The 13,764-nt window shown below is 45.6% G+C and overlaps 1 protein-coding gene across 1 annotated transcript; it reads right to left on the reverse strand.

Moving 5' to 3' along the window:
• Positions 1–6,008: 6,008 nt before the first annotated feature.
• On the reverse strand, positions 6,009–9,845 carry BHLHE22 (basic helix-loop-helix family member e22). Its single transcript, XM_048840797.2, has one exon. It carries the CDS (start codon positions 8,629–8,631, stop codon positions 7,738–7,740), a length of 894 nt encoding a protein of 297 aa, XP_048696754.1. The 5' UTR covers positions 8,632–9,845; the 3' UTR covers positions 6,009–7,737.
• Between the last annotated feature and the right edge of the window lie 3,919 nt (positions 9,846–13,764).

Below are 13,764 nucleotides of genomic sequence, written 5' to 3' on the forward strand. Positions count from 1 at the left end.
AGTAGAATTACAACATTTTTAGGTAAAAGTATCACTTCTAGAAAAGTTGGATTCTTTAAAGAAATGTATATATTCACATATAAAGTGCAATGAACGAGTAGCAAGAAACTTTCATTGCATCTATAGAAGCATTCACCATACAACTGCATATTTTTCATTTGCAAGGGCTGAATTAAAATTAAGTGTTGGATGCAATGTGATCTTTATCAGTTAATCATAAACAGTTCTATGTATTAAATTGCTTTTGCTATGCAGCATGTTTCACTGTATTCTCGACTATGTACGTGATTATTTATAATAGTAGAAATACACTTGCCTTCAAACATTACTGTACAACAAAATAAAAAGTTCAAACAAATTTAAGTTTCACCTATACTGCCAAACTATTCCTGTGAAAGTTTAATAGATGTTTTAATAATGATTTGCTGGAATTTTTATTAAAGTTGACCTAAATTGTTCACAGTACATTATTTTCTTACCAAAACAGTAATGATTGAGAATACAGCAGAGCTGAGAAAGTACAAGTTAAGAGATACAGTAAGTAAATATACACTGTAAGACATAGCAATGATTTATTTTTGATCAGTTCATCCCACTTACTGCATCTCTCCTCAGATAGTTTAGTTGTTAACCTCATACTGTCAGGATGTCTTTCCACTTCTGTTTTCCTGTTTTGTGGGCCATTTAATTCACTATTCAGTATGTAAATATTTTTCAGTGGCCATCTAAAATTGAAATATTTACAGCAATGAAACTAGAGTCTCAAAAAAGAGGGAAATTTGTAACTATAACTCACAGGTCAGGATATTAAAGACTTGTACATGAAAAGTGGATGGACATTGATTGAGCAATAGATTAGAAGATTATCCTATGAAGAGGAATTCTGTTTGTGAAATGCAGAAACACTAATTGCCTCCTGATGTGGCTCGGTTTTGCAAGAGAACACCTTTTTATTTTTAATGTAGCAACACACTTTAAAAAATCACTCTAAGAACATGGCTATATGTCCAAGAACACCACTAAATTTAATTGAGGTTTTTAAATGATACAATTTAGTATTAAACTTTGTGTTATCTGATTAGATTTTAAGGCAGCAAGAGGGATAGTACTTTGCACTTATTTCCTTTGTGGGTTATGACTTAATACTTCCTCAAATTAAAATATTACACACCTCCAATGACTTTTTAGTCATCTGACCTCAGAATGAGAGAGAGACCAGACAGTCCTAAAAACACCACCTTCTTCAGTAACTGTTTGAGTGGAATAAAAGAAATGGGGTTTCCTAATTAGCTAGTCTGTTAGCATATGTCCCGTCTGAATTCCTGGACCTAAATATGTATATTGATATAAAAGAGAAGAGCAGTTAGCCATAAAAAGAGATATTTGAATATTGGAAAGATATTGGAAAACGTTGGCAAATGATAAAGATTTGTAAAAATCCATGGTGAACTTTCTTCTGAAACTTCTTAGAAGAAATAATAGCTGCTTTGGATAACCACTGATACCTTTCTAAGGTGTGATGAAGAAGTTAATTTAGGGTTGGCTAGCAGTTTGAGTGTCATTAAAGTTTCAGTTGTGCCCCTAGCAGAAATGTATTTTTCTTTTCTATTTTAATCTGTGACAATTATATAAGGTTTAAGGAAATGGTGGTTTATCTACAATGCATCATTTTGCTATAGCTTTCAAATCAGTCACAGATCATAGTTCTTACAGGTGCAGATATGAATTTACAAATACAGCAGTCAAATGCTTGAAATATACATTTATTTCATGATGTATTACACGTCTCTGAATCGGGTTGAGAGGACAAGGGCGAGTACGGGCTCTGGGAAACGATTAACGCATGCAAAGTCTGCCTGAAGATAGCCCGTGCAAATTAAAGCAAACCCCTTAGAAAGCATTTCTATTAGCATGTTGAAATGGAGCTGATCTAGCCATTATTCTGTAAAGCCAAGGGGCTGGGCTGTAGCTCACAAGCTTTTGCTCACCGAACGTATTGCAGTGTTTCTTCAGCAACAGCACTGATTAACTAACCTTAGTTTCCGAGTTACCCCTCAGTGTAAAGGAAAAGCCAAATCAAGCAACTGCGTACTTCAACTTGACTGCAGCGTGAAGCGATAGTACCTGATCTGCTTAACCCTTGCTACTCCTGACTGAACGATTATCAGTATTTTCTATGGGAAGGGACAACCCATTATTAAACTCTGGTGAACTTTGCTAGACTCGAGCCCACTCGGGTCTCTCGGAAGGAGCGCAGAAGGGTCAGGACAGGTGAAGACTCAGGGGAAGGAAATAAACATTCTTCCTCGAGCTTCTGCCCCTGTCTTGCCTGGCACGGCTGGAGCGTTAAGGGAAGAAAGAAGTACCACGAAATAACCTTCCCTTCTGTCCACACCAACAAGCCAAACTCCAGGAAGTGCCGGAGCTGGAAATCCACCTGCCCCAGGAGAGCGAGAGCACTAAGGGGAACATCCCAGTGGGGCATTTCCAGCTGCCTGATTGGAGAGAAGGAGGAGCAAGGACGAGCCTCCGGAAGCGCAAAACCCAGGACAATTAGAGGCACTGCACAAGGAAAGCGGACTGCAATGGGTGGCAGTCTCCGTGTAGACAGTGCATCTAAAGAATCCGTACTCCAGCTTGAAAGGCGAAGCAGCAGCTTCGCTTCTCCATGGCAATCTGTTAAACTAATGTTTATGTAAAACGGGCGATCTTGTTTTAAAAAGGGGAACAAAAGTCAGACAACCCAGGCCCTGTGAATTAACCCGGCACTGCAACGGAGCCCGGAGCCGACTTCCTTTAAAGTTGTGTACCTGTCAGGCAATGACTCGCTCCGCCATCTGAGTAAAAGCCCAGTTTAAATCGCCCCTGAGGGTATTGGCAATGGGCGAAATCACAGTTCTAAAGGATCCTGCGATGGCATACGCACGAGTGGCTCATTTATTTTACCAACAACCCACTTAAAAAAAAAGTGTTAATTGCTGCAAACTTTCCTAGCACGTGGGTAATTTACTTTGACGGCTGCATTTTAATTAAAAGCAAACTTATTTATGTTTCTGATGTTTATATTGCGCAATTTAATTACGTTTAGAGGCAGCACCGCATTCCCCCCCATCCTAAATCACATTTTCATTAAAGGTTTGAATAAGAAAACTCACTTGACCACTATTCATTATCTCTTCCCCTCCGTGCGCACAAGTTCACTTACCCATTCATTTAGTCACTTACTCATTCCAGCAGATCCGCTGCGACTGCTGCCAGCAGGGCTGTGCACACTCATCATTATTTGTCAAAGTCTCCAAAGTGTATTATCCCTTTTTCCAGCGGTAATTAGTTACCATAGCATCTAATACGTAAATGTGCCCAGTGCACACCGTTAACAGTTAAACGAAGGATTCAATTTAACACATGCTTATATCTTTCATAAGTCATTACATTAGGAAAGTCAATGTCACTCACGCTGGGACAGGGGCAGGATTAGAACTGGGGAAAGGGGGTGGGGGGGAGTCTGTCTTGGCACCCGGAGCGGAGGGGTGGTTTTGGAGAAGGCTGGTTGAACGGGCTCGGTGTGGCGGGGTGTTGGAAGTGGAACAAAAGCTCTTCCAGGGGCTGGTCAGTTCTGCTGAAGGGGGGAAATCCCCCCGCCCCAGGAGCCCGCACACTGCTCGTCTGACAGAGACCATGGGTAAGCCCGGGCGGGCGACAGTGTAGGCGCCGGGTCCGGGTCAGTTCCCAGCGACGCTGCTGCTTACAGGGGAATAGGCAAGAGGTGTTAAAAGCGGCACCGGCTCGGAAACTGTCACAGGCTCGACAAAAATAAAGTCAGATCAGTCACCCGCCCTGACAGGAGGCGATGGCCGGGATTGAGACTTGTTTTCTGAGCCATCTCCGCGGATCCTCTCTGCTAACTCTTTCTGGCGCAAACCAAGCTTATAAAAGCAGCTGGGGGCGAAGGGTGGGGGTGGGTCTTGGAGGATTGCTTTGAAAAAAATACAACGTTAACTGAAACCACTAGGAAGGCACCTACGTGCACACAGTTAGCGAACGGTAGCGACATTGGTGGCTCAGAACTAGCTTTGCTCTCGACTGCCAGCTCGGGCGTTTAAATGTCAAATTTCAGACAACTTAAGCTTCCCGAGTGAATGCCTGGGAAGAACCGCTCCTAGGGGAGTGGGGCTGTCGTAGCAAGTCGCTGTTCTCTAGCAAACTTTTGGTCACTCGTCAGCAGGTTAAGGCACTTCCAAAGAATGTCACAGATCACAGGAAATAGCGCCCAGTCAGGTACAGCTCTGGAGAGAGCTCTGATCAGGGCAGGCTGTTTAACAGTGCTGAGCAGCTGGTTTCCAGCCTAGGAGGGGATGCGTTTGAACTAAAGTAGAGGAACGAGCCAGGCTTATTTTAAAAATTGGCCCCACCCTTTGATTCATAAAGACTCCCCCTTCCCCCGCCTTCACCTTGCCTTCCATAGCAAAGATCATCATAGCATTGCCACACGGAATTATTGAAACCCCTGGGATCTTCCTTTCCCACTCCACAATTTGTTACGCGGTACTAATTCTAGCAAGAATTGAGAAGGCAGCCGCACCTAGGAGAGGGATATTTCAAGGAAGGCGCCTTTGTCATGAGAAATATGAAGCAGCAACTCTTGCAGCAAACGTGTCCTGAGATGTTAATATGCGCGCACACACACACACACAAGTCAGCCGGGTGGCTGTGGTTAATTCCTAATCAGAATGATGGACAGCAGAGACAGAACAATACAAACTGATGGCTGTGTTGCTGATCACTTTACCCCTTGATTAAAGACACCCAATTATGGCGCAGAACAGTGTCGTAATTATGTTCCTTAATCACATCCAGGAGGTTTAATTGCCTTAACGATGTGTTTCATTAAATGAATTTAGGTATTATAGTCGACAGTTTTCATACACAGTTGTTTTCAAATTAACATAATATTAGACATCGTCATGGAAATTGTTTTAATAATCATAATTAGACGCACCCAGGCTTTGTCTAGTAAATGCTGAGAGACGGCTCTGCTTGCGCCTGGGGGCCGAGCTGCCCACCCTGGCTGGGCTGCCTTCCCACAGCTTCGTGGCACTTTACAGTTATGGTTCCTGAAAAGTTACAGGTTCTGATTAATCTCTTTGATGGCAAGTGGAGCGGAAATATGTATCCCTTTCTACCACGCTGGCTGCCATTTAGGGCTCTCAGAAGCTGAGACTACCCAGAGCCAGCAAATAGGGCATACTGCATGCAGCGGGCACATACACACAACCCCGACCGACCCCACCAAGGAAACCTGGCGGTGGGTCTGGGCTTCACGGAGGGAAGAACTGTAGTGCCTCCCTCTCGGGACCCCACCGCCCCTGAGCCGGCACACGTGTAAATGCTCACACTCCAGATCAACGCGGGTAAAAGTCACTTCAGCACTTGGGTTTGTTTATATTTATAATCGAGCCTGACTGCTCTTCGGGTGCGAAAAGCGAGGGGCTTTTGGACTGTGGCCTCGAGCTCCCAGGGCGTTCAAGGAACAGCAAAGAGGACCTAAAAACGTTTTATGTGTGTGTGTCCCCTCCCCTCCCCAGGAATTGCAGACCGTTACTCATGTTAACACTGCCATATGTGGGAACATACCAAAACCCTAACAGCTTGCATCTTTTCAGCATTAACTCTCCCCCCACCCCCCAGACTGAGGTTTCATCTCCAGGCTGGAAGTGTGAAGAAAGCCTTCAATCGTCCTACAAGCAAACTTGGGGGCTCTTCTCTCTCTTCCTCTGTCTCTCACTACTGCTTTCATTTCTCTTTCTTGCAACGAGGCAAACCCCTGTCAATTAAACAGGTGAATGATAACAATGGATCCGTGTCAAGAACTTGAATGCCACAGTCCCTGAGCGATGCTATTTTTATATGCTTGGCACCCAGGCAAAGCCAGAGAGAAAGGGGATATTTCAAACCCCCTCTCCCCCCCCCCCCGTTACTGGTACAAAGCACAGCATAATAATAAAAAGTTTGTTGAAAATATTTTAATAAAGATTCTTTCCGACATAGATACACATACAAACGATCGTACATTGCTGTCATAATCTGATTGACCTATTTAATATATATCATTCTTTACACATCCATGACCTGCCAACAGATCCATGACGGCTCCTCTTTCGCCATCCAACCTGACAGTCCGAATTTGTATTATCTGCAAGTAGTGGAAAGGAGCAGGACTCGTTTTTGAAGGGGGGGGGGGGGGATTGATTTACAAATGGCAGAGAGACAGCTACCCAGCCATGCAAACTCAGACTGAAAGCTCACTTTGGGTAAATAGCCACTTTTTGCTCTTCTCCTTATTTTATTTTGCTTTAGATTAAAAAAAAAAAATCACACGTTCTGTAAATCAGCCCGAAGTATTTCAATTTAAATAATCATCCACAGTCAGGTTAATTTACATACATATTGAGAGCAATTAAACTATACCTTTGGGGAACACACACACACACACACACACAAACAAAAAACCAAAAACAAAACCAGCGTCTGGGAACACATGAGCTTAGCAAGTGTTTTTTTCCCCCTCATAGGAGCTATTGCTTTGATGCCTTGTAAAAGTAAATCGCTATTACCCTTTATAATGCAAAGAATCCCCCTTTTAAAAAGTCAGTTAATTGAGAATTAAGAATACACCTTTCCTGTGATTTTTGGACTGAAGCAATTTATTAAAGCTCAATTGAAATACAGGGATGATGCAACTTAAAATCCAGACGACCTTTCATCAACCTAAGCAGCTCCGATACAGCAATAGTTCTGCGTATACCTTGTTGGCAAATAAACGTTTTAAACACTTGGCACACAGTTTAAGTTAATCCATAAAACAGAATTTTAGAAGCATTTTAAAAAAAACTGCACATAAGACCCGTGACCTAAACACATGATAAATATTGTTGGCGTGGAAGGGTCCTTGAAAGAAGAACAAATAAATATCATGTCTTGTTTATACATCATTGCAACGTGGAAAGAAACAAGGTGCACATAAATATTTGTTTTAAAAATGCAACACTTTCAGCCACACGGAGTAGGGTGTTTCTCGCTCGCTCGCTCTTTAAATCACTCTCGCCAAAACTTCGCGCATTTTCACAGGATCAAAGTTCAGAGACAATAAAAAATACAAGTCAGTCTTTCATAGCAACGGTTCAGGCTCTTGGTTTCGTTTAAACAAGAAGTCTGCGTTTCAAGTTTGTTTGGCGCCTGGCTCAGCATCAGAAAAATTGGTTGCAAGTGCCCCTTCTGATTTGTCTGAATGGCCGTGCAGCTGGAGCCCCCGCCACCGCACCCCAGCCAGCCAGCCACCCACCCCCTGGCCTCAGCTCGCTGGGGCAGAGTTCTCGAGCCCCAGTCAGCGGGATTGAAATACATCAGCTGGGGAGGGGGGCTTCCTTTTTCCTCCCCCAGCTGCTATTTCTCAGCCTCTCTTTGTGTCCACACACACACACACACACACACACACACACACAATTGCGATTTTTTACTTCGCTGAGGTCTTGGTTGCGATCAAGTCACCACTTCCACGAGGAAAGCCCCCAAGCCCACCCCCGGCCCTTTCCAAAAAAGAAAAGAAAAACCTTAAGCCTAATAACCACGAGAAACGGAGGATTTAGCCCAAGTCCTTGCCCAGAGTCGCCCCCCCCCGCACCCACCCACCCCTGCCAGCTCCTTGCCCTGCCCGGGTGGAAGCGCCTGGCGGGGGCTTTAAGGCTTCTCCGTGCACTGTTTGCAGAGGCTGGAGGAGACGCTGTTGAAAATGGCACATTTCTCCGGGCAGGAGCTGGCAGGGGGCAGGCCGGCGCTGAAGGGGTAGCCGGCCGCCTGCTCGTAGGCACCGAGGGCTGGGTGCAAGGCGGCTGCCGCGGCCGCCGCCGCCGCCGCCGAGCTGGGCAGGGAGGCGGCCGAGATGGCCTGGCCCTGGTTGAGATAAGCCACCAGGCGCCGCATCTCCTCCAGAGCCTGCGCCTGCATGAGGATGTAGTTCTTGGCCAGCAGCAGCGTGGCGATCTTGGAGAGCTTCCGCACCGAGGGGCTGTGCGCGTAGGGGATCACCGCCCGCAGCTCGTCCAGCGCGTCGTTCAGGTCGTGCATCCGCCGCCGCTCGCGGGCGTTGATGTTGAGCCGCAGCGCCTTCTGCTCCTTCGACTTCTTGCTCCCGCCCAGGCCGTGGCTGTTGGAGCAGCCGCCCTCGGCCGCCTTCAGGCCCCCCCCGGCGCCCCCCGCCCCGGGCGAGGCGGCCCGCGGGTCTCCCCCGCGCAGCACCAGCTCGCAGCGCCCGTCGCTGTCGTCGTCGGGGCTCTGCTCGCCGCCGCTGCTCTCCGCCACCGAGCTGCGGCTGGTGCTCTCGCCGTACTTGCCGCACACCGAGCCGGCCGGCAGCGAGAGGGGGTCGCCGGCCCCCAGCGCCGCCCCGGGCTGCAGCAGCCCCTCCGCCTCGCCGGGCTCGAAGCAGCTGAGGGGCGAGGGCTGGCGCTCGCGCGGGTGGCTCAGGTCGAGCCCCGGGGGCGCGCGGAAGGCGGCCTCCATCCTGGTGGCCGAGGCGCCGAGAGTCTTGTGGAACAAGTCCTCCTCCGCGGCCAGGCTCAGCGCCCGCTCCATGCTGCCCGCCCTGCGCCGGCTCCTCCGCGCCGCCTTCTCCGCTGGCCGCGAGCTCTCACCAGGGGATGCGCTCGGGCATTGTGAGCTGCGAGCAGCCCCCTCGTCCGCCGTTTATCTTGCTTGGCTTCACCTTCAAGAGATTTCCGGCCCCAGCAGCCGGGGGAGTCTTTTACATCATTAGCTCGGCGAGTAGGTTATTATGAGGAAGACTCGCCTGTTGGGACAGAGCTCTCTACCCAATCAGGTTAACGCTTTAATTAATAGGATTAAAGCGGTGACAAACAAGCCCAGGCGCTAGCTGGCCCTGAGTCTGAAGAGTTTCATTTCCCAGGTCTGAAGACAGGCAGCAGCTAGAGCTTTATAAAAGGCGCCCGCTCCATTATTCTCCCCGCCATCTGTAGACACAGCTTCGCGCATATGTTTGCAAGACGTTGTGTCCTGTTAGGGACCCAACGACTGCCTTTAGCTTGGCATGTGTGGCGCCTTCCACTCGCCAGTGAGCACACGAACCGCCCTGCTTAGAGCCCGGGCTGTTCTTCGCCTCCTTCAGCAAATGACAGAGCGGCACTGCCGAGGGGCCCACTGGAGCGCCTTCCTCCGAGCGCGGCCAGCCGACTTCTGCCGACTTGACCAAGAGAGAGTCACGCCACCCCTGTTTACACGAAAGGGATGGCGTGGAATAGCAAACGCCAGGCTGCTCCCTGCTGACTCGCCAGAAAGGTTCACCTGGGCTTCGGACACGACGGTCCTTTTTCTCCCTTTCAAAACAAATTGAGGACAAACTGCGAGGCGCTGCTTTTGTCCCCTCCCCCAGCCAAACTGTACAGGTTTCCACTCGCAGGTTTGCTACGTAGTGGTAATTACCCCCCGGGCGTCAATAAAAATGAAAGCATCAGCTTTACAATACAACTAAGCTGAGGGCAAATAATAGGAATTAAGGACCAACTTTCCTAGCGATCAGTTCTTCAAAGGTTCCTTCCTTGCAATAAGGATACTTTACAAGGACGGTCCTGCCTAACTCAGAAATGGGTGGGAGTTTGCGCCTCTGAATGTATCAGATCAACTTGAGATCATGTACTTCATTAATGTCAGCCCTCACGTATTTATATTTCCTGGGCTTCAGCTACAACTCCTCACCTTAAGGCCCACTTTCCTTACAGTCAGGTTCTCACACTAAAGTGTGAACACAAGTATTTGTCTAAAATGTGTCCTGCGGATCCTCTAATAATAGAGACAGGCAGCCTTTTCTCCTTTTATTGTAATCGCACTGAGAGCACATGGTATTTAGTGGCGGGTTTTCATTCTTATGACATCAGTAAAAACAATATTTCCCAACACCTCCAGTGCATCATTCGTATGTGGCAGAATTACTGAAGGCTATGAAATTTCTGGTTTCTCTGGTTTCATTAAAAACCTTTTAATTGTGTCTTTCCGAGATGGCCCCAGGTGTTGGACTCTTTTCATTACATTTTGCTCTAATGTGATGAAATTCTAATTCTCTCCTTACCATATGGTTAAATTTGCCCACTGAGAATTAGTTGAAAAAGGAGAAATAATCTATTAATCTCTGTAATAGATTCACAAATGAGGTTCGCCACAGAACCTGGTTTTGAATGGTAATATCAGAACAGTTGGGTGCCTTGTTTCAGGAAAGAAAGGACCAGGCTACAACAACAGAGACGTAAAGAATTCACCTGTAAAGACTAAAAAGAAGCCAAGCTGCAGATTTTCAAAGTAATTGACTGAGATTTCATCTAGCAAGGACATGGCTACAATACAGCCTTCAGTCACCTTGTGTCTTTATATTTAAAATGAACAAACAAACCCAGTCCCCCACCCCATTCAGCCTCCTCCTCCCCCCAGCCCCCAGTCGAGCATCTAGCTTGTGCAAACGTCCCTGGTTGAAACCAAAAGTGCACATTCAAATCTACAGTTTCTTTCTTATAGATAACTTCTGTTAACCTCTATCATTATTAATCCAAAATGACCCATTATTTCCCAGATCTGAGGAAGAGCTCAGTGTAAACTCGAAAGCTTCTCTCCCTCACCAACAGAAGTTGTTCCATTAAAAGATATTACATCATCCACCTTGTCTCTCTGTTAATTCAGAGGCATTTTAGGTTTATTGTTTTCAAGTTAGCAACTTCATTTTCACTGGGATCATAAACAAAGAGCTTGATAATTACAATAGGTTTTTATCTGTTTAATATCAACTTGAAAAACTCATTTGATCACTTAAGGATGACGAATACTATTATTATAATTTGATGGTTTAAGGAGAACATTTTACTGCTCCCAGTTTGTTTCGTCGGAGAGAGGCTTTCTGCGAAATCTCTCTGGTTGATATATGGCTTCATTAATCCTGCCTTTCTCTTTTGCTTGAAACTTTTCGGGTGGTGTATTCATCTGCTCTGCAAGCAGTTTGGGAGCTGAAAGACTGCATGGCTCTGATGTTGCTACAGTGCTAAAAACATTTCATCATCATTAGAGTCCTGAGCACAAAACTAGGGCATGGTTATCTGACTGATTAATGCTTTGTCACGCTTTGGACAGGTGCAACTAGCATAAGGTCACGTTATAAACAATGATATTTCATAAACCTAGTTTTGTAATTTCCGAGTGGGCCATAGCTGTCGTCCATTTTCTGCCATCATCCGGGGTGTCAGTGTTTACCTGACTAAACACAATATCTATCTATCTATCTATCTATCTATCTATCTATCTATCTATCTATCTTCCTTTGTTTTCTTTTCTTTCTCTGTCTGCCTGCTTGCATCTCTCTCTCTGATATGTATCAACCACCTTTCTGTTCATTCACTCCTGATCTGCCAAACTTAAGTGTTCAAACGGTCTATCAAGCTTCAACTTATATTTACTACCCTCCCCCCAACCCTCCCCAAAAGCCCCCCACCTTCTTCCAGTCTCATTTGGTGTGAACCATCCTGGATCAAACTCCTCTGGGCTCCCTGAAGAAGGTGGCTGTTTAATAGTCACCAATAACTTTGGTTTGGAAGCAGGCAGAAGAATTTATAGAAGCTTTAAATGCGGGGCTTATAAAAAATATCCGAGGAATGGTCTTTGAGGTTTATGCACTCGTAAACTTTTGCTGATTGCTTCTGGGAAGTTGTCAGGCATTTAACACTGCATTTATCTTACGGTGCAACGAAAATACATCTGCTCAGTGTCTCGTTACCTGGTTTAATTGTGACACAGCCCTATGTCACTGACTAGTCTTTCAGCTCTTTCATTATGTCGGTAGCAAGCAGCCGGGAGCTGAGGTGAAGAAGGGAAGGCGACGAAACGCCCTAACAAATCAAACAACTTCGCCGTTATGCCCAAGAAGCATAAACTGCGGGTGAACTTTCCTAGGCTGCGGGGCGGTGCTTCAATTTGCAAGCTTGGTGAGCAGGGAAGTTTGAGAGAATTATGCCCATTTCAGAAAAGCAGGATCGTGCTTTCGACGAGTTGATTTCTCTGAAGTTTGGCTGTGAGCACAGCGTCCCTGCAAGGCAGCTTGCCCCAAATATTAAGCTGTACCCTTTAATGAACCATCTACCAGCGCGAAAATAAAAAATACTTCAAATGATAATGGCCTCCGAGATTACACATTAGAGTCAACACAATTTATTACTGAAAACGTGAACACAGATTTTTTTGTTTTTTAGGTGCACTGGAGTATGAAACTAGCTAGATCTACACCTAATGATCAATTTCTAAAGCCCTGGGTCCTAAATTTCAAGCGTGGGTGGGGGGATTAGAAAACCCTTCCAGTAAACAGGTCGCCGAGTAGCGCATAAAGTTGTGTATTCCGTTTGCTATAAAACTCTCAAGAAAGGCAGAATCTCCCATTTATGTCTAGATATACCCAGAAGTTTAATGATAGCGAGGCATAGTTTATAAAAATTAAGACAGTTTCATTGCAGCCGGGGGGAATACTGTAACTCCCTAGAGCTTTGAAATGCTTTGGAAATAGTCAGCATTTCACTGATACCAGAAGAATAACTCTCTGATCAACTAATATTAACATGAGATTCGAGTTTACTCCTCTCTGACCGTACTAAAGACTTCATCAGTGTGTCCCCACATGTGGCTACATGCATTTGACACCGAACCTAAATGACAGCAAAGCCAAATATCAAGTTTAAATATTTTGCTATAACCCCCCTATGTACAGTATTTCTTTATTTCCCCTCCCCCCCCCCACTGTTTCTTCCATTCTCGAGATGCTTGTAGATTCGTCGGAGCAATATCTTGCTAAACATTTTATTGACTCCTAGACAACCATCAGTCCAGTTCGGAATAAAAGAACTATTTTCACAACGTTACCAGGTTGCATCAGCTTCTCCTACAAATTCGCCTAGAAGTGAGTGTGTGTGTGTGTGTCTCAAAATTACACTGCTGTACCTGAACGTGTGGCCCTTGACAAATCCTGGTGTGTCTCAACAACTGGGGAAAGATCGTTTTTTTAAAAAGAGCGCAGAGAATAAACAATCCTTACAAAATCACACCCTGGGAAATGTCCCCACGTGCTTGGTAGCTTACACTGAAATACATTGGACAATAATTGGGCCCTGCAATCCCCCAAAAGAATTTCATGTGCTTTATGGGACATGCTTATGGCTTTAATTGCTTACAAACGCCCCAAAACCCAGAGAGTAATTATTTTAAGTTAAGAAAAAGAATAGACTTGGAGTTTTGTTGCTCGGGAAAAAGTTCTATTCTGTGATTCAAATCTACCGCTAATGCTTACCTCGATTTCCCCCACCCAGAACTAAGCAAATAACTCCTTTCGATGAAGTGAGCTGTAGCTCAGGAAAGCTCATGCTCAAATAAATTGGTTAGTCTCTAAGGTGCCACAAGTACTCCTTTTCTTTTTGTAATTAAAACGATACAACTAGCTGTTCATTTAGCAGTTTCAAAGAGCAACAGGAGGGTTAAAAAAAGCCCGATAGGATTCCCAGTCAGGATGAGAATCCCTTTTGAAAGTCAGGAATCATGCCGCACCAGCTAAGACTTTGAAAAGTGTTTTTAAAGCACCTTAGGTATTCGAAGCTTACGCGCCTGTTGTTGAGAAAGAGGGCAAAAGGATCAAAAGGGACTTCTTAAAGAGCTGATAACGCGTATGTATTTCTG

The sequence above is a fragment of the Caretta caretta genome, chromosome 2, assembly GCF_965140235.1.
Source record: "Caretta caretta isolate rCarCar2 chromosome 2, rCarCar1.hap1, whole genome shotgun sequence".
NCBI classification, from domain to species: domain Eukaryota; kingdom Metazoa; phylum Chordata; order Testudines; family Cheloniidae; genus Caretta; species Caretta caretta.

Coding starts and splice junctions, on each gene's coding strand:
- BHLHE22 (XM_048840797.2), bottom strand. CDS start 8,631: ATGGAGCGGGCGCTGAGCCTGGCCGCGGAGGAGGACTTGTTCCACAAG.